General features: G+C 34.6%; 1 protein-coding gene across 4 annotated transcripts in view; it reads left to right on the forward strand.

The window, feature by feature from the left end:
• LOC123529574 (guanylate cyclase soluble subunit beta-2-like) overlaps positions 1 to 22538 on the forward strand; it is a 115430-nt gene that overhangs the window by 38268 nt on the left and 54624 nt on the right. Inside the window, exon 1 of one of the 4 annotated variants that reach the window (XM_045309951.2) lies at positions 19893 to 20412. The exons of the other annotated variants lie outside the window; for them this stretch is intronic. Within the exon in view, the coding sequence (XP_045165886.1) occupies positions 20410 to 20412 (3 nt within the window). The 5' untranslated portion in view covers positions 19893 to 20409. Of the gene's footprint in view, positions 1 to 19892; positions 20413 to 22538 lie in introns of those variants that run through there. 4 annotated transcript variants of the gene reach the window in all.

Here is a 22538-nt window from a genome sequence, read left to right on the forward strand (position 1 = left end):
ATAAATAGAATTTACAATACTTATACATGTTTATACTGTTTCTCAGTTACATACAATTATTAAAGGCGTACGTTTTATAACTACCACATTCCAATGAGGATGACATTGATATGGTCAACTTGAGAAACGGCATATTTGCTGAGGTGAAGCCGAGCTCAGATTCGAGGGTTGATTTAATTTAATCCTTACTTGCATGCAGTATTTATTTTATTATTATCGAAATTATCTTATTTCATAGTTTAAATTTAACTTTTATAATAATTCATTTTACACTGGAATTCACAAACCTTAATTGTTTATGTATAAAGGTGATCATTATACGTTTATTGAAACGAAGAGCAATAGATGCTTAACTTAGTAACATTGAAAGCGTGGCTAAAATATGAATAAACAGTGTTTTATAAAATACCACGTAGCGTATGTTTATGGCAAAGCAAAGCTGCTGAGCGGTGAAAACAATCTGAAGACTAAAACTATATGAAAATGTCTTTTCTTATTTAATTGACCCCTATATCAAGGATCCCAACATGACGATGTCAGCTGTTTTTGAGTAACAGGAAACCGTTTCTGCCTTTTTAGAAAATATAACGAATAATGATGGTGAAATGTCGGACGTCTTCAAGTTCCATAACGTGGCCGTTCTCAGAGTAAATAATTAAATAAATTGATAAAAGCTGTTTCTATGACACATATGAGAATCAATCCTTTTTCTGCTGTTGGTTTGCAGATTAGTTAGAAATTGTTAAAATACATTAAACAAGAACTTCAAATATTTTTATATAGAAGTTGGAAATCTGATTTCAAACTGAATTCAGTTTGTCACTTGTATCAAGTCACCTCAGCTTAAACGTTTTTCAAAATATTTGTTTTCATTATTGAACTTTTTGGAAAAGGTCAGATTACACTTTTAATTTAATTTTCTTTCTACACATTATGATTAGAATTATACATCCACGTCATTAGATGGAGATCAAACTGACCAGAACAAGTTTAAAAAACATTATACAAAATAAACGACTTCCTAATTAATTTTAGTGTCATTCGTCTCAGTTAGGACCAGGCTCCCAAAACTATTTAGTAACATGACTGAAAACAAAATGTTTGTGTAATGAAATGTATTGTATCAAGACTTGTTTAGGCACACCAAAATTGACTGAATTATCAACCGAAGGGATCATGGAGTCCATTCAATTTTTACTGCAATAGAAATTCGCTTAAGCCAGTGTTATAGGGGTGTTACGGATTTCATTAATTCTCATGAGCAGACCCAATCAAACCAAGTCAGCTGTTATTTTGCTTATTATATAAACCTTTTCTAAGCTAAATGAAAGATCACAAACTCATTAGGGATATCCTTTGAAAGCATAAGATGTAACCAAAATAGTATCAGCCATGATATTTTGAGTCAGTTAATGAGAGTCTATTGAACGTGCCGCACCTCTCTCTAGTGGCGGCTTCAGCGGAACTCATGAGAGAAAAGTGAATAGACTCCATGATCACAAAGAACTGAACAATGTTTCAAAGGTCAATCAGATTTTCTTTGAATGATTGTTTCCTTATATTTTACGAAAAATCTCAAACTCACATTTCATAACGAAATGTTGGAAAGCTTTTAAAAGACTTATAACAATACCGTTTTTAAACGTTATGGTCTAAGTCGTTGTCAACAAGTTATGAATGCGTCTTAAAAACAAGCCTGAATTAGTTAAATGAATGAGATCTAGGAATGTGATCAACAACTTGTTATGGCATAAGCAAACCTTTTCTGAGAAGACATGTCACATAAGCACTCCTTTTACTGACAATTGACATTGACGTTTGACATAGATTTCCAATTTATTCCATTAGTAAGGCATCACTCATTGTTGATATCCGAAAGCATTTTCTAATGACTGTATAACGATTGAACTATTTGTACAAATTTCTATGTAATGACACTGTCAAAAAATCAAACAGAAAATAACTAATGTAATTCGAAAAGAAGCCGCAATTTATCATTATACACTCGTCAAACTTTTGCTTTAGGGGTTTGGGCTGTTTAGAAATATTTTTTGCCGGGTCTGTCCCTTGTCCCTCCCCTCCACAGAATGTATGTATCTGAAGAGATCATTACACAAGTTGACCTACCTGGACCCATAATTCTGACTTTTATTTTGAGAAAAAAAAATCCCCTTTTCATTTACATATCTGTTAAACCAATGAACATATCTCTTTGGAATTTTATAGACCTCTAGGTTTATACAGCAAGCTGCCCTATTTCTGACTAACTTTTTATAAAAAATTGTCGCCCGTTGTAATTGTATTAGTATCATTTTAAAATGTTATAATTAAAAACAAGTGCCTTTCATATACTGAAAGAATTTCTATGCAACTGGAATACCCTTGATGGAAGATAGAAAATAATGTTAGTAGTTATAATGATTTTGATATGATTGAACCTGTCAACAACAGGAAAATTATAAAGCTCTGTCCTAAATAATACATTATTTCCTTATTTGTCTTATTTTTGTTCAATTATAAACATGTTGGCGATACTTTGACTCAACGGAATGGAATTAAATTTAATTTTACAAAATAAAAGTTAGCCGGACAAGCCTGTATCTGATTTCTGATCCATCTGTCTTGGGGGCTTTGTCTCACTCTGTCCCTCTGTTCAGATCGCTCAGTGTCTGTACTAGTAGAGGATGAATTATGCGCCCTGTGTGGTTGCATTTAATCTACGTAAAACGCCTTTAAACGTGAAATTGATCATGAAAAGGGCGCTATATAAATCTGGTATTATAATAATAATAATTATCAATTGTTATAAAGTGAAAATCAACCGTGTCTTTTCGCGAATGTGTGTAGAATTAAATATCTTTTAGTTATTCCTTCTAGAACTTGATGTTTTACATTTTTATTTAACCATGTGCGTGTGGTTAAGGCCGCTCACTTAGAATCACTTGCTCATCGGTTTTAAAGACCTGCTCCAGTCCTACCTTTTAACCTTAAATTGTCACTGAAAAAGCATGAAAATCCTGACTATAAACAGTGATGCCTGTCAAAATAGTCTATTTTATATAAAATTCTAAAAAAAATATCTGTGTTTTTGCGTGCTGTTACCTATTGTAATCATGGGTTGCATACACACAATAGAATTTGAACAGCCGCGGAGCAGGGCATTGCACTTTTCAGTTGGTCACTACACTTTCGTCTTTGACGAAAGATAGAGAACACCATGGCAACTAGCACTTAATTGCCACTTTTCAGACGGACGGGCTTGATCTTTGTCTGATCTGTCCTGCTTCGCCGTGTCCTTAATGGAGTCTCCTTTGGTTCTCTGCCTTCTTCAAAATCACCGAATACGTATGTTTAGGGTACCATAGGTTTTGCTTTATATATCTTGACTTGAGCATATTTTGCATTTTACAATGTGTTCCTATGGTTACTGTTAAATGAGCAAGGGATTCAAATGTTGATTAGTTATTTTATTTACACTATCTTGTGACAAAGGAACATGGTACGTATTAAAGACTAGTCGTTCGTATATATATGGTATGTATGTGTGTTTGTTAATCTGTGTTATTTCATATGCGATCAGCCACTGTGTACGTGTATATAGTTTCTCATGACCATATTTCCATTGTTTTACTAGATAGTCTAGTACGGCTTAAGAATAGGTAACATGTCGATGCCTGGTGACCCCATGTTTTTGGTATCATTTGAAAGAGTTGTGTCTGCTGAACAAGAATTAGTAAATAACATGACCATAAATAATATGCAAGAATCATTTCACTCATATTCTATACTGCGAAATGATCAATCTTACACTGTAATTACTGTATTTCTGTTGAAGTATCACTGAAGACTATAAAGTAAAAACATAAAAATTCTGTAACATATTTTTGTCATGTAATTTATATTTTCTTTTTCAGTAGACAATACAATTTCAAATGATACAAAAATTATTTGAGTTTACCGGGCATCAATATTTGATATATTTTAATAGCACTGTTATATAGAACTTGCTTGATTCATATGAGCTGTTACATTAAATCGACTCTTTGATCCCAAAGGGCACGACTGATCCACTCACTACAAAAGGCTGAAACAAGAGCAATTAGAGCATTGATAAAACAATATAAAATGTATCTTCAAGCAAATAAAGTCACATTAAATAAGTACCTTTACACGAAAAACCAATTAACTACTTCAACAAACAGAAAAATGAGTGATTTACAGAACCGTGAAAGTGATCCACCACCTTTGGGAGCATCATGAAAGGTACAATTGACGTTATTGGCTCTTGGTTTCAATAGTAGATATTATTTTGTGACTGGATATTAGAAAATATTTGATAAGTAATTCTAAGTCGATGAAATTATGATTTCTCCGTCAAAACCATTATCACGAAAAATAAATAGCTTATCCAGAATTTTCATGCAATATCTCTATTTATTTATTTGATATAATGATGAATGTTCCTGATCTTTATTTACTATTTTGAACAGCAATCTCAAACAAGTGCAATATTTTATAGGGTTTTGTTTGGGAAAAACTCACCTTTCTCAGGCAAAAGGAAGAAGCTGTTTCGCTAAATAGCATTAAGGCCACAAACAATCGTTACTTTCTGTTATATGCTTCCAAAAACCACGATTTTACGACTAACGCAACTGTCAAATTTTGTCATTTTTTACAAATTTATTTCTCAGAAATGAACGACGACATGTAAATGATCAACCCGGTAACTGAAAGATATATTCAACGGGTTTTGCTGGCATATAGATATTTGGCCATATCTGTTTTGGTTGGAAAATGATCAGGAAACGAAGATCGGCGTGAAAAGCAGCACTGCCGGCTAAGATACCTTAATTCAATTAATATATAGTAAATGGGTGCTGGAGTTATTTTTGGGTCCTGGACCGTCCATTGGTGTTTTTTTTATCATATCTATATAGCATCATTATTGACCAAACAAATGTGCCGAATGCCTATGCTGCCGCATAATTAGATTCTATTCCACAGTGTTGAACACATTTCATATGGTACATGTATTGCATTTTGTAAACCTTGGCTCTCATGCTTTACATAGAGTCTTGTTAAAATATTTAAAGGTGTGTTTTTATTGTCTTCAGTCTTTAAGGTATACAACATGTAGATCGTACGTGCAAAGTAAATGAAAACAAAAGGCAGAACAGTCAAGCGTATCTAAGAGACCGCACCTATTAAGAGAATACGTTTACTGTTAAAGAACAAATTATAGCATATCAAGAGACAAGCTCTATTAAGAGACCGCATTTTGCCCTATTGGTATCTTAATGCAAGTTGTGTTTTAATTTATAAAGCAAAATAATGCAACAAGGTAAAACAGTAGCTAAATCTGCTTGATTTATTCTTTAAAAACTATATGTTGGATTAACATGAAATATGAAATAATAAACGCCCACCCTCTTAGCTCAATAGGGACAGGCTCAGCACAGATCTACGGATCGCGGGGTCGTGAGTTCGATCCCAAGTCGGGGCGTATGTTCTGCGTGACGATTTGATAAAAGACATCGTGTCTGATACCATTCGCCCCCACCTCTTATTCATGTGGGAAAGGTGCACTGGTTCGGTTAACAGCCCGCCGTTACATAACTGAAATGTTGTTAAAAAGCGGCGTAAACCCAAAACAAAACCAACAAAAACAAAACAATCAATCAAATAATAAAATAAATTTTGCATTAGACGTTGCTAGTTTTCGTATTTTGATTAAAATCAGTTAAGCGGTTCATCTTCAAGAGTATCGGAAAAAAATTAAAATGTTTAGCAAAATAGTTTAATTATACGTAATAAGTGTGTGAAGTTGGCGAGAAGTTCGACATTCGACATTGAACATTAGATCTCAGAACGACATTGGACATTTGAAGCGTGAAGTTGGCAATAAGTTAAACTTTCGACTTTGAACATTCGATCTCAGAACGACATTGCACATTTGATACCAGAACGACATTGGACATTCAATTTTAGAACGACATTAGACATTCGAAACCAGAACGACATTGGACATTCAATTTTAGAAGGTTATTAGACATTCGAATCCAGAACGACATTGGACATTCGATACCAGAACGACATTGGACACTCTATTTCAGAACGACATTGGACATTGGATTTCAGAACGACATTGGACATTCGCATCTAGAACGACATGGGACATTCGATTTCAGAACGACATTCGATAACAGAACGACATTGGACATTCGATTTCAGAACGACATTCGACATTCGATACCAGAACGGCATTGGACATTCGGTTTCAGAACGACATTGGACATTTGATACCAGATCGACATTGGACATTCGATTTCAGAACGACATTCGAAATTCGATACCAGAACGACATTGGACATTTGATACCAGATCTACATTGGACATTCGATTTCAGAACGACATTGGACATTCGATTTCAGAGCGACATTGGACATTCGCTTTCAGAACGACATTGGACATTTGATACCAGATCGACATTGGATATTCGATTTCAGAACGACATTGGACATTCGATACCAGAACGACATTGGACATTCGATTTCAGAACGACATTGGACATTCGATTTCAGAACGACATTAGACATTTGATACCAGAACGACATTCGACATTCGATTTCAGATCGACATTGAACATTCGATTTCAGAACGACATTGGACATTCGATACCAGAACGACATTGGACATTCGATACCAGAACGACATTGGACATTTTATACCAGATCTACATTCGACATTCGATTTCAGAACGACATTGGACATTCGATTTCAGAACGATATTGGACATTCGATTTCAGAACGACATTGGACATTTGATACCAGATCGACATTGGACATTCGATTTCAGAACGACATTCGACGTTCGATACCAGAGCGACATTGGACATTCGATACCAGAACGACATTCGACATTCGATTTCAGAATGACATTGGACATTCGATTTCAGAACGACATTGGACATTCGATTTCAGAACGACATTGGACATTTGATACCAGAACGACATTGGACATTCGATTTCAGAACGACATTCGACATTCGATTTCAGAACGACATTCGACATTCGATACTAGAACGACATTGGACATTCGATACCAGAACGACATTGGACATTCGATTTCAGAACGACATTGGACATTCGATTTCAGAACGACATTGTACATTCGAATCCAAAACGACATTGGACATTCGAATCAAAAACGAAAATTGGCTAAAAGTAGCATCTTAAGTAAGTAGGTCTTCGTCCTTGAAAGGTGGCCTTTAAATTGTTAATCATGTTATATATCTGTTTTTTGCGTATCTGTATTTTTTTTTTTTTTTGTATTTATTAATTGCGAGTTCAAAACGAGCTATCGACACATATCTTTTTTTTATTTTCATTCTTATTGCGTTGTTTGTTTTTAATGTATAAACATGATGGAAAATGAACACAGGAATGACACTTCTGGTTATGAGTTATTTATGGTTTATGGGCATTTATCTCATCTAAGCTGAGCAAAGATTTTGTTTATAAACACAGGTGCCCTGAAGCTGGACAAATGGCCACCGGATTGACTGCACCGGGGCCGTGATATGAACAATTTTTATCTTAACCTTGTTTATTTATGAATTGAAATAATACTTTTTTCTGATATGAAATGAATTTTTATAGAGAAAAAAGTAACAGAAAACGAATGGGAAAACTGATTTGTTTGTTTTGGATTTAACGCCGTTTTTCAACAGTATTTTAGTCATGTAACGGCGGGCAGTTAACCTAGCCAGTATTCCAGGATTCTATACCAGTAAAAACCTGTTCTTTGCAAGTAACTGCCAACTTCCCAACATGAATTATCAGAGGTGGAGGACGAATGATTTCAGACAAAATGTCTTTCATCAAATCGTCACGGAGAACATCCACCGACCCCGCGATCCATAGACAAACGCTCTCCCTACTGCGCAAAGCGGGTGGGCACGAATGGGAAAAATGAAGCAAAATAATTCAAAGCAGTAAATATTGAAGTCCAGGCAATAAAATATGTTACGTACTTTTTGAATTCTGATTCATAATACAATAAAAAGAAATTCTGTTGGGGTTCGAACCCACAGGTTGTTTGCATGCCATGTATCAGGGGCAATCGCACTTACCAATACGCTGAACAGTCTTTGATCGCAAACCGGTTCATTTCTTACATTACATACCTATTTCTTACGTAAATCATCAGCCGGCTGATAATTGTTGCACCGCCCAACTTATTGTATTGCTGCTCATTTGGTACACTAAATGAAAACCCCACTTCTGTTGTCAAATCAAATCGACTTGAAAATATGTCCCAGCATGTTGTCCATTTAACTCATAAATGGTCTTATAAATGTGCCCGAGGGAGAAGACTTAGAAACGTATACTGTTTAGTATCCCACCTGGGAGATATTGGCATGCATATTGTCACATTTTTGAAATATTTGAAATAAACTATACTATTAAGACATAAAAAATAAAGAACAAAGAAAGAACTAAAAATACAGCTACTACAGCAAGCCTCCGCACTGGGGGGTTGTTATTGAATGAAAAAACGTACATACAATACGTAGTGCATATTCTAATTTATTACATTCTATCAGCCAAATCTGAAAACTTATAAATAAAAATCTAAAAGTCGTTTTCAGTTCGAAAATCTAATATAGTTACGGTATTTAATCTCCACTGTCGTATTTGGATTCAAATGTCCAATGTCGTTCTGAAATCTAATGTCCAATGTCGTTCTGAAATCGAATGTCCAATGTCGTTCTGGTATAGAATGTCGAATGTCGTTCTGAAATCGAATGTCCAAAGTCGATCTGGTATCGGAAGTCGAATGCCGTTCTGAAATCGAATGTTCAATGTCGTTCTAGATGCGAATGTCCAATGTCGTTCTGATGTCGAATGTCGAATGTCGTTCTGAAATTGAATGTCCAATGTCGTTCTGAAGTCGAATGTCGAATGTCTTTCTGGTATCGAATGTCCAATGTCGTTCTGAAATCGAATGTTCAATGTCGTTCTGGATGAGAATGTCGAATGTCGTTCTGAAATCGAATGTCCAATGTCAATCTGGTATCAAATGTCGAATGTCGTTCTGAAATCGAATGCCCAATGTCGTTCTGAAATCGAATGTCGAATGTCGTTCTAGATGCGAATGTCGAATGTCGTTCAGAAATCGAATGTCGAATGTCGTTCTGAAACCGAATGTACAATGTCGTTCTTGTATCGAATGTCCAATGTCGTTCTGAAATCGAATGTCCAATGTCGTTCTGAAATCGAATGTCCAATATCGTTCTGGTATCGAATGTCCAATGACGTTCTGAAATCGAATGCCCAATGTCGTTCTGGTATCAAATGTTCAATCTCGTTCTGAAATCGAATGTCCAATGTCGTTCTGGTATCGAATGTCCAATGTCGTTCTGAAATCGAATGTCCAATGTCGTTCTGGTATCGAATGTCGAATGTCGTTCTGAAATCGAATGTCCAATGTCGATCTGGTATCGAATGTCGAATGTCGTTCTGAAATCGAATGTTCAATGTCGTTCTAGATGCGAATGTCCAAAGTCGTTCTGGTATCGAATGTCCAATGTCGTTCTGGATTTCAATGTCCAATGTCGTTCTGAAATCGAATGTCCAATGTCGTTCTGGTATCGAATGTCCAATGTCGTTCTGGTATCGAATGACGAATGTCGTTCTGAAATCGAATGTTCAATGATGATCTGGTATCAAATGTCCAATGTCGTTCTGAAATCGAATGTCCATTGTCGTTCTGAAATCGAATGTCCAATGTCGTTCTAGTATCGAATGTCCAATGTCGTTCTGGATTCGAATGTCCAATGTCGTTCTGGATTTGAATGTCTAATGTCGTTCTAAAATTGAATGTCCAATGTCGTTCTGGATTCGAATGTCTAATGTCGTTCTAAAATTGAATGTCCAATGTCGTTCTGGTATCGAATGTCGAATGTCGTTCTGAGATCGAATGTTCAATGTCGAAAGTTTAACTTATTGCCAACTTCACGCTTCAAATGTCCAATGTCGTTCTGAGATCGAATGTTCAATGTCGAATGTCGAACTTCTCGCCTTCACACACTTATACGTAATAAATTTCACCGATTTAATTGTAGAAACAAATAATCAATCGAAATAAATAATCAGTATTTCTAGTATAATGGCATTATAAAGTTAGCTTTTTTTTCGTTTATGTGAACAGTGTTATACTTACTGGTCACTCTGTTTAGCCCTGTTTCCATCGACTGTTTGGTTCATAAACTCATTTTAATATAAACGGCTACATCAAAGTATGTTAATACATTCAACTTTTAAATGTTTCTCCTTTGCTCCTTTCAAACTGCAGTGCACGCTTCTTGAACTCCTGACACGCCTGAGAGTAGATGCATTTATTAAAGGTATTTCATTGAAGAGAAACTCTAAACTTATTCCTATTTCCTGGAGTTGACAACAGGCTTTGGGAATTTGTCATAGATTTCCAATATATTTCATTATAAAGCATTGTTCTTGGTAAAGGTGTATTAAAATTTATCAAACGGTTAAATATTTGTTCAGATTTGCTGAAATAATACCAAGAAACAAATCAAACAAGGAACAGTTAGAATATTTGTAAAAGACGACGGAAGTTTCTAGTTTCTGAACATCAAACATGTTTATCTTTCACCAGTAAGAACATTAATATTCGTATTTTATGCCCTATTGCATTGAAATTCCCTGACTGATTGTCTTTGTGGATGATTATTAATATTTCTCAAAGAAAAAGAAGTAATGGTTTATTCTTTACAGTCTATAGCCCCCATGCGTCCCACAATTCCTGATATAGACTCTACAATATCAATTAGAGTTTGCGTGAAACCTTGCCTTTTTAATTAAAAAACAAGTGAAGGATATGCATACTGAAAGCTACAAAATGCCTTTTAAGTTTATATTAGTAAAAACTTTGTGGCATCGTTTTTCTTGATTATGGCATTAAATGTTTTGAGAATCGATGTCAGCCATTAAATTAATCGTCATGTCAGCGCAATAACTCAATAAGTGCTTATGTAATATATATGCCCTTATTGAGTTATTGCACTGACATGACGTAATGTAAAATAAGCCCTGCTGTGAGCAAAACGTTTTGAAATGTAGACAATACGGTAGTTAGAAATAAAACTGTTTCTTTAAAAAAAGAGAAGCATCGGAGCGTACTTGTTTGTGTTTATCCTAATGTATTAAACAATGTTCCTGTATTAGAATATTTTAGCAAATTCACTTAACTACCTGATATATATCTCAGGCACGGAAGCGAAACCACATTACATGTATTCGTTTTGTGAATGAAATAAACCAGTTCGTGTTCATATTTGGATGTCGGATACTTGTGTGTACTTTTTATCTGAAAGATGTTGTCGACATTTAGATTTTTGTACGAACTAGTTTTAAACAAGTTTGTGAATTAATCCATAGCAACATCATCTGCATTTATTAACTAAAGACGATTGATATTATCAGCTTTTTTTTACAGTCATGACTGGAAAAGAGCTTACCTGTTCAAAAGTGGTACACTATCGAGGTTACATTTACCAGCGATGTGGTACATTATTTATTTCTCATTTAAAGTTTCACAATAATTGGCATAGTGGCATCTCCTTTAGTCGTCTCGAACAGAAGACAAACTAACCGAAAAGACTGAGCCTTTTACATATGTACGTAAGCACAGGGTACGTGTTGTGTTGGTACTGGCTTGATTTTTTCCTTTTTGCTTGTTTACTCTATCTTGACAGTATATAGGATACAAAAACAACATTCTTGTCCAATGTTCCAATTTCCATGTACGGGATTCATTCATTTTAGATATGAGTAAAATCTGGATGTCGAAATACAGACACGTTGTAACGCAGAACAAATATGTCATCTGTATTCAAATGCTCAACACTAAATTTGTCGCTGAGGTCAGAACCACCTATAAAGGTGCAAAGAGGGAAATTAGCACTATATACAGCAAGCAGGCATGGTCAATTTTTTTTAAATCGAAATCAATTGTGGTATAATACAGCTGAATTTAACATACATACTCGAACTGTTAAAAGTAAACGGAAATAGTATCATTATCTACATTACCTAGTCTTTATGTGAATTTTAGAATATAGCTTCTTTAGTCCATGCATTCTCGCATACCAGAGATCTACCATGGTTCCCCGGATGAACTCGGGATTTTAACGAACCTCTGATGGATGAGAATGTAGTCCATGAGACTGTTAATTCTAACACGATCCGCAGCAGTTGCTATATAAACATATAGCGAAATCGCCTATACATGAATCTACGATAAAATATAGCTCTTCCATTCCGCCCTACGATTGTAACACGACTGAGATTCTACTCTGCTTCCGTTATATACCGACTAAATACTCGACTTTTTCAGTGTTATGAAGTAGTAATAAAAAGTACATCAAATTTTCTGAAACAAACAATATCTAACTGATGAATTTATTTGTTTATATTTTACCGTAAGAATATGTATCAGCCCGGTAAGTTTCAACTTCAACACCAGTGCATCTATGTCTGGTCGTGTGTGTAGTTTACAATTTCTGCGTTGTAGGCACCACAAATGTCAACTAGATTCTACTTTGACAGTAAATAAATTATAATTAATTTTCCAATCTTCCAGACTCAAGTTTTTACGTGTTTATATGCCGCCGCAATGTTCTGGCGTGTATGTTTCAGTGCCATCATGTAGGTGACGTGTACTATTTTTAGAAACTGCATATATAAACCTTGAATTAAGTATTTACCTCTGATTTCTATATCCGACCTTTGATGTTATTGAAAATAACATTTTCACGGCAATAACTACTTAATACTTTAATTAAAATTTACTGAATATCGGAAAATTCCGTTTGATGCAACGCTTTCCATTCGTGGGGAGGTTTTTATAATAGCATATGGCCAGCCGAATGACAATCGCGCTAAAATGTAGTGCTGTAAAATGCGAAGAATTTACGTGGTTAGAATCGAAATAATAAATATGTTCCAATAATTTTATCAGTTAATAAAATATGGGCAGTCGTTCGGATGCGAATATTTAATCACTCGTGCTACGCACTCGTGATTTAATTATTACGCATCCGAACTCCTGCCCATATTTTATTAACTGATAAAATATAGGCACATATTTATTATTTCTTAAACACAGTACAATTTATAATGACCACAAATTGAAAGGATGCAATAGAAACAAAAAAAAACGAGTCAAAATAAAGACGATTTTTTACAAAAATTGAATACAGTGTGCGGTTAAGATTTTTTCTCCAAGGTACGAAATACACTTTAAAAACGCGCATGTCTTTATATATCCAGAAAGAACTTACAAGATCGCGGGTAAAAAGTGAGCATCAAAAACACAAGTACACATAAGTCTCTTGCCTGTTTGCATGTGTGTACGGTTGTTTGTCATTAGTAAGGTTTCTAGCACATAACTTTTTCTGTCATAAACATCATTAATAAGTGTTGCAATTGCTGAATGATGAAATCTTCTCTCATGGTCAGCCTGTAAAGAAATCGATATCCAATATCGGTTTATATTATTTGCTAAATCAAAACATATTTCGTCATCCGTCTTCATTTAAGGTGAAATGTATGTTAGAATTAATTTTAGTGTAGGGTTTTGATTAAATGCTGACTTTTCGAAACTTCAGAATAGACTAACTAAGAAAATTCAGCAAATAAAAATATAGGGTTGTGTGCTAGACTAATTAAAAAAATAGGAACTCGTGCTGTACTCGTGCCATTATTAGTGTCTATGGGAAAAATCAAATTTTTGATTACGATACGCCTTGACCTCCGGTTTATCAAACGTGAACAACTACCTTAAGTCATGAACCTGACTCGTCTGGTACTGGATCATTATATTTTGGATGATATCCCAACTGTAGTCAGACTGTTTATACTGCGGACAATGTCGAATATTTCTTATAACAAAAGACTGATATTTACATATGCGATCTTGTAACAGATTAATTCCAAACGCTTGATTAAATAAATTTCTCCAAGCTATAAGCTATTCTGATAAAGTCATTTCCATTTATCACGATTTTTCACTAAATATTAAATAGACAACGTAGTTAAGATTAGTAACATTAGGTCCCTCGTCCTTTGGGAATATTTAAATACGAATTATTTGGCCACTACCACGAAATGCTTTTAGCACTGATAATTTTATAGCAGATGCTATGTCGTCGAGAGATTTATAAACTTTACTGACATTATGTACATCTCAATGGAATAAAATTCCAAATTGAGATAATAATCTGGACGAAATGTTGGCCATCTTGAGTTCTAGTACTGGCAGTTCATTCTACTTTTAAGTGATATTTGTCATGAGAGTATATCGTTAGAGCAATTGTCGCACAATAATCTCTGGCCTGAAATTGTATCTCGCAAATCACTGACAACGGCTATCTGGGTAAACGACATAATTGTGTTCTTAATACTTGAGTTTTGTCTTACAATAAAAAGCATCTCATAGTTTTTTTCATGAGGTACAATTTGTCATTTGTTCAACAGTGTAATAGCATAGCATATGTAATATTCTTTATTTCAATTAAAGATAAATATTACTGTTTATGTCGTTATATATGCAAGATACATTTTCATACAATCGTACAGACTACTGTCTCAGAAAATACGTTCTGCATATTTTATCAAATATTGTAAGTAATCTGTGAGTGAGATTTAACAATTATTAGTTTTCTTTTACTTGAAATACTGCTGAATACAATTTAATTGCATTTTTTTATATTCCCATAACATTTATTGAGTACACAGAGACGCGAGTTAATTTTGGTTTTGTCCTGAATTTTCAATCTTCATTTTAGTTCTGCGTTCAATAACAAACGTGACCTTTTCAGTTACTACATTTCCTTCAGTTCCTGGTATAAGTGGATATGCAGTTTTCATTTTTTTCTTTGAAATATCTCGTTCAAGTTACTAAATCTTATCTTACCAGAAGACCCCTTTGACGTATACAGTGCACCCAAGCCTCGGATTGATTGAGTCTCTTCGTGTTAGGTACTGCTTGACCGAGATAAAAAGAATTTGGCTCGACTTCATTGAGAATTTGAAAATTGAGAATAAAATATATGAGCCGCCCCATGAGAAAACCAGCATGGATCCAGACCAACCTGCGAATCCGCGCAGTCTGGTCAGGATCCATGCTGTTCGCTTTCAAAGCCTATTGCAGTTAGAGAAACCGTTAGCGAACAGCATGGATCCTGACCAGACTGCGCAGTCTGGTCTGGATCCATGCTGGTCGCAAACGCACTATGTTGGTTTTCTCGTGGTGCGGCTCAGTTATGAGAATGGTATAGAAACAAGAAATATCTTTAAAAATGATGGTCGGCGAATTGTAATAAGGAAAGAAGTTTATGAATTTTCATCTAACATTCATCTTTCATCTAACATTTTTCAAATTGCAAAACTAAACACCGCACTTTAATAATTTAAATGGTTCTCTTTTAATTTTTCGCAAAGGTTTCGTAGGGTTGCAATTTTGTTTCGTTTATCCTTAGACGAATAATTACAGCAGTAGTTTGATGAAGATTCATGAAGCGGTTAATGAGAAGAGGTCATTAAACGTGTTTATATTTTTAGCTAAATTGGTCCCTATCCCCATTTGTAACAAAATAGCAGGAGACCTTACGATATTGTTACACATCGAGTTTGATAAAAATCCATTAAATTTTAGTGGTTAATGCGAAGAAAGGCATATCTACTTTTAGCTATAGTGGTCCCTAATAGGGCCCAAGTTCCTATATAAATAAATTTGGAAGAGGATCTTATAATGATGCTCCAGACCAAGTATGACAAAGATCCACCAAGCTGTTCATGAGACGCTGTATAAAAGCATTTCTAGTTTTAGCTCTAGCAGCCCCTAAAAGGGGTCAAATGTCCCAGCTGAACAAAGTTGGCTGCGGGCCTAATAAAGATGCTACAAATCAAGTTTGATTAGAATACATGAGAAAAAAAATCAATTAAAGGATATTTTTATTTATTATTTTTATTTATTTCTAAAATAGGCCAACTGATCCCGCTTTAACAAATGCATATTCGCTATTCATGAATCTTTGGACAATGACGTCACACCTATAAAAAAGTGAAGGTCAAGCAAAACATACAATTGTAATTATTTCAATATTTCTGTGTTATAAGCAAAGTTTAATCGTAGTCATATCACATAGATAAACTGTATGCAGCGTACCTTCAGTTCAGTGTAATGAGATTCAGTCATTATATAGCATATATATATAATGAAACAGATTTCAACTGAGTTCAATATTTGCATACCATACTAAAGAAAATATTCATATATAATAAATCAGTTAAATAATTTATAACAAATATATCAAAGCAAACAAGTACTCATTTTAATATGCAATCTGAATAAGTCACAAAAGCAAGAAACCTTTTCATATACAGACGACAATTGTAACAAGGAAAATCTTTTAAAAAGCATTTCTCTACATAAAAAGCTCTTATCACACCCCTATTCATGTGATACGCAGACCGTATTCAGCTCTTTCTTTAATTTGATATATGTTGGTATTTGAACAGGCTTTTATCATATTTATTAAACTTACTGAACATTTTGAGATATATCAATATTCTTGCTAAATATACTGAGCCAAAGTTAGCTTTAAAACTGTGAACAGCGTCGTTTAGGATAAACGCTTTGCCTACATTTCACTCAGCGTAGCACAATCAACAGAGTGAAAGAAATTGACACTCTCGTCCAATCAGGCAGAGTGTTGCATAAATCTTCCATTTTGATAAATTATCTATAATGCGTTATCAAGTAGTTTGATTTGCAAACTGAAGTCACGTGGCATAGGTAACGAAAACGAATTTAGACGGCGTCGCCGAAAAAAACATGTCTTTTTCTTAAGAAGCGCCTGGTAGATTTCCATCAAACATAGTCTGACGGAGCATATGGCATCATATGGAAATCTGTCATACGCCCCCTCCTTTGAGCTACTCATTTTCTCTAAACTTATTTGGTTACATTCTCGGACAGCCATTTGACAGACTGAAGTATTTATATTATTTGGCTCATTCATTTAGAGTCCACCAGGGTTTAAGATATTAACAGATCCGTTGGCATCTTAGAATGCAACCAAGAGTAAAAATAGCTGACTCGTTTTTATTGAATAAGGTGATGAAAATGCTGAAAAGGTCATTTCTTTCATACCCGCTATGGACCAGCTTATGCGTAATTCAATGATTCAAACGATCCAGAAAATATAGCAACAGTTAGTCTAGGGAGACTTTTTCTGGTCGTTATACGACACGTAAAGACTGCTGTTATAATAAAAGGCCTAATTTCTTCCTTCAGGTCTGTCTGTGTGCAGATGAAAAGCAGACGCAGTCATCATTTCTGTGTTCCAACTTAGCCAAATCTGCACAGAGCACATTCAAAAACCTGTTTCGACCATGGTACATGTAATCCATGACATAATTAGTATCAAGGTATCCTTTATTTGTGAATTGCATACATAAGTTTAAATGTGCGCACTGTACTGAACTTTAGTACTGCATTAATGTTTACACACTATACGTTTACGCATGAAATACTTATTTTAGATATATGTGTAGTAAATAGCATCGAAGTTCAAAAATCTGATCATTTAAGGATCACTGTCTGGGTTTTTTGAGTCTCTCTAAAATTAATATTTGGGAAAGTACCAGGGAAATCAAAGCGCTGACAGCACAAAAAGGTTGAAACCCGCATTTGATCTCCGCTGTAACAATCATTAGTCCTCCACCTCTGATAATCCATGTGGGGAAGTTGGCAGTTCCTTGCGAAGAACAGGTTTGTACTGGTACAAAACCCAGGAACACTGGTTAGGTTAACTGCCCGCCGTTACATGACTGAAATACTGTTGAAAAACGGCGTTAAACCCAAAACAAACAAAAAAACTTCTATGAAAAAGTATAACATTCAAACCATTTGCATCCATGTTACATTATATACTAGAACTTCTGCCCGCCCGCTTAGCTCAGTAGGTAGAGTGTTGGTCTACGGATCGCAGGGTCGTGAGTTCGATCCTCGGGCGGGGTGTATGTTCTCCGTGACTATTTGATAAACGACATTGTGTCTGAAATCATTAGTCCTCCACCTCTGATTCATGTGGGGAAGTTGGCAGTTACTTGCGGAGAACAGGTTTGTACTGGTACAGAATCCAGGAACACTGGTTAGGTTAACTGCCCGCCGCCGTTACATGACTGAAATACTGTTGAAAAACGGCGTTAAACCCAAAACAAACAAAGAAAACAAAAAAAGACTAAAACCATCAAGTGTCTTGAAATGCCTTCATCTGCTAAATTAAAATTTAAAGTAATTGTCTGTTTCATTAAAAAAAAACACAAATATTCACAAAGAGAATAGAAATATTAGATCCATGTCTTTTTATTCATATTAACATTTAACAGTTAACAGTTTGAAAGATATAAATGTTAATCATAACGCTAAAAATCTATAGAAAATGCTATTCTTAAACTGCCAGTGTGTCATAGTTTCTCTTTCGGTTTTCTCAGGATATACACCATTAGAAAGCTTGAGACCTGAGCTTTTCAAAGATGTATGATTATATATATTTTCTTTTATTATGCAGGAACTTTAACATAGAAATTATGTAAATAATCAATAAAAGTAGTGCGAGAATAGAACGGCGGATTAATCTGCTTAGGTGAAAACTGTCATTATTGAATTCTTGCAGTCAACAGAATACGGTAACCGTTGTAATAGATTTAAACCGCTTCGCAGTTTCAAACTAAAAATGAGACAACTCCGCTAATATAATGATCCTTAAAAAAGTCTATATTTCACACGGAACTGCATTTTGGAATTCGAAAAATAGATTTCATCATCATTACACCAAATCCTAGCTCATTCGAACCATATAAATATATTTAAAGGTTGTTTGAATTTTTAAAGATATTCTGGTCGTTTTCAATTCTTGATATATAAATGGAAAGTAAATTGAAATAAATAGAGAGTTTCGCTGAGCAATTAACATGTTGTTTGTTTTTACGACATAGTTGAATAATGTTATCAACCACTTTCTCTTTCATGTTTGTGGCATGTACTGTTTGCAAATCTAACATACAACCAATCTGAAATTTCGGGAAATTAGACTGATTCATTAATACCAAACGCTGGTGTACTTTGTATTTTTCAAGTCTTCTTGATACAAAAATGTAACACTTTACTGCATTCGAATGTGTAAGAAGGTCCTTTTCAAGCAAATAACGCAACAATGCAAAATAATAGTAGCCAGCTCTGCGTGATTTATTCTGTTCATTTAAAGGTAAAGAAATGTTCAACACCAATTACGCCGTAAGCTTTTAAATACATCAGTGATACCAAAGAACTAAAAGTAATACACATAGTCGAAGACCTTTTTAGCTCAAAGACTGATGGTCTGAATGTTCACCAAATCTACAAGAGCATAAAACGCAACTACTATAATAAATTAACTACATTATCTTCGTTAAATTTGCACTAAAGTTGTCTAATGATATGTATTTGTTTTAAGTTGCAAAATGATATTTTCACTGTTTGTAATGTCGACAAACTGTATGCAATATGCTGATGACAGTCATCAGAATGCACATGTATAAGCATAATATTTCCATTTCCTTTGTAGTTTGTATTTACTCACCACTTAACTGCAGTCTTTAGTTGATATTGAAGTTCGATAAATAAACCGAGATTTAAGTCACACTCTCTGTGGACTAGATTTTCATAAGCCATTTGCCATCTCCGGTGGTAATTGGACCGGTTGTGTGTATTTTAGAATGGTAGTTTATCTTATTTTAGAGGGGCTAAAAGATAAATTTGACATCCGAGTTCAAAACAATTCCAAAAATGTTAAATAAACATTTATTAAGTAGATTTTAAGCATCTTAGTTGTGCAAATAGCTGAAAATGTAAAACAAGATATATTCAAGATTTAATTAAGAGTTGAATTCAAGTATGGATAAGTTAACTCGTCTTTACTTTTGTGAGTGGACAATATGCAAACGTCTTGTAGAATAACTTTGAAAGAGATTCAAGATTCAAGATTCTTTATTAAGTAACGTAAACATATAAACGTTTGAAAGAGATATTCAGTTTGGATAAGCATGAACATTACATGTTGGTGTAGAAATTGAAAGTTTACTGAACTTCTCTTTATTATTGCATTTAGATTTTTTTCTTCAAGATCGGCGTTTTGTAGAATAATTTAAAACGTGATATTCGATCAGGTTGGGTAAACATGAAATTTACAAGTTGTAGAAATTGAACGTTTACTGGCCTTCTCTTTATTATTAATTTAGCAGTTTATCTTCAAGAATATTGGATCGAACACTGCTGAAATGGTAAGTAAATTATTTTAATTTTGAGTAATTCTTTTTCGCAGCAATAATAATACCACATGCATTAACCCTTATCATGCTGGACACGATTGATTCTGCCATTGCGACAAGTGCAGATCATGATCAGCCTGCACATCCGTGCAGTCGCACATCCGTGCAGTCAAATCATTATTTGCACTGTTCGCCATTCAGTCAGTATCTTTTTGGTAAGCACCCCTTTAATAGTTAATGGTACTATCCAAATTGAAAGACTGACAAGTTCATGGGTTAATGTAGTTGAATCCTATTTAATATGTTAATAATATGTAAATACATAGCACCGGCAACACTACGTTATATTTTCCTTTATCTATGTCAAATCCTAGTTAATGTGCTAATAATATGTAAATACATAGCACTGACAACACTACGTCATATTTTCCCTAAAAAATATTGAAAGAGGTCGTTTTACATTCACTTGTGACATGTATTAAATAGTCATATCCTAGAAGGAACTCAGAATCAGTCTCAGAATTTACAGTAAAATTGTCGCTTTTTAAAATGATAATTGATATTAGTTAAAACTGACTTTCCAATTAGAAATTAACTTAATGTTATCTTTTTCATTGTTAGAAAATGCTATTCCATTTGACAATAAAAGAAGTGCTATGGGGTGTATGAGAGTATAACAAAATTTGGAATCGAAATAAAACTGCCTTTGAAACTAGCCAACAGTTAATTCTTTACCCTGTAAAATTTCCAAAATGGATTAGTCCATCATTTAATTGGCAGTACCATTTATTATTAGAAAGGGTGTTCACTCAGAATTTACTTCCCGAATAGCGAGCGAACAGCCTTGGTCTGCACTGGCCACAAAGGCAGAATTACTTGCTGCCAGCAGGCTAAAGGTTAAACAAAGGAGAATGTAGAATAACATTTATAGAACGATCCACTCATACTTAATTTAAGACGGCTGTAATAAACATTGATTTCAAAACATATAATATCAAATACTTTTATGAGAATATAAGGATGAATGACACGACTGAAATGAACTGAAATTCAATAAATGTATATTACATAAAATGATTACACCCCACATCGAATTTTATAGGGAATCGATCCCATTAATTTTCGTCGAAAAGCGACGCAAATCGGGATCGATCCCTGTGCGGTAACATACGATATATACCGAATGAGATATACTATCAAATTAAAAAGTGTGGTCTTCCGGCACGTGCACAGAGCGTCCGACTTCGGATTTTTTGGAAGAATACGCCTTTTCCTTGTGCGTAATAAGCGTCCACATAACTTGTCCGAACCGCAACATCTTGAACATCAGTACAAATATACTGGGCGTCCTTGAAAAGTTACCACTTAATATATACCTCTTTATTTTTTTATACAATATCGACGTCACTTTTTTATGGCCTGTGCGCGGTCTATTACTCATAGACCCTGTCTGATCATGTCTCCTAACCCATTTCATGACTGTCAGGTGAGAACAGCACATACGAGGTGTAATTTCACGTCATGAAAGTTTGGCGTCAACCATGCCTATGGCCTGATGGCATTGATCGTGCCTTAAATGTGGCATTCTTAGCAAAGATATTCTGGTTTTTAACGTATTCCTTTTAGTCTGTCGACTAACTTTCAAGTGCGATGAATGATTTGCGATAGGATTTTCGTACATGTCGACATTGCTCGAAAAAGTCATTTTGCACGTGCAGCCCGTGCCTCAAATGGAGTTCATAGGATTTAATAAATCCTTACACCAGTGACGTCTCAGTTGCGTCAAAAATGAAGTCGTGTGATGCTTTTAATACAGTCCAATGCGTTTTTTAAAATATAAGGGCCATTAGGGTGGTAACTTTTCAGTGACGCTGAATATATGTGCAATATTGTTCTTTTTATTCCAAATTATACAAACGCATATTTCTGGGCAAGCGATTCCCGACTGAGGCATTACCTTATTTCATATAACTAATAATTGTGTTTGACATAGACGTCCAAAATATTCTGTTTAGTGAGACATCAGACTTTTAGGCGTTTCTAAAGTGTTACCTCAATTTTCACAGACATATTGAAATGATTATAGACATACCGTGTTATTGATGTTAATCAAACTGTTTAAGGAGACGACCGACTAA

The sequence above is a fragment of the Mercenaria mercenaria genome, chromosome 13, assembly GCF_021730395.1.
Source record: "Mercenaria mercenaria strain notata chromosome 13, MADL_Memer_1, whole genome shotgun sequence".
Taxonomy (NCBI): Eukaryota; Metazoa; Mollusca; class Bivalvia; order Venerida; family Veneridae; genus Mercenaria; species Mercenaria mercenaria.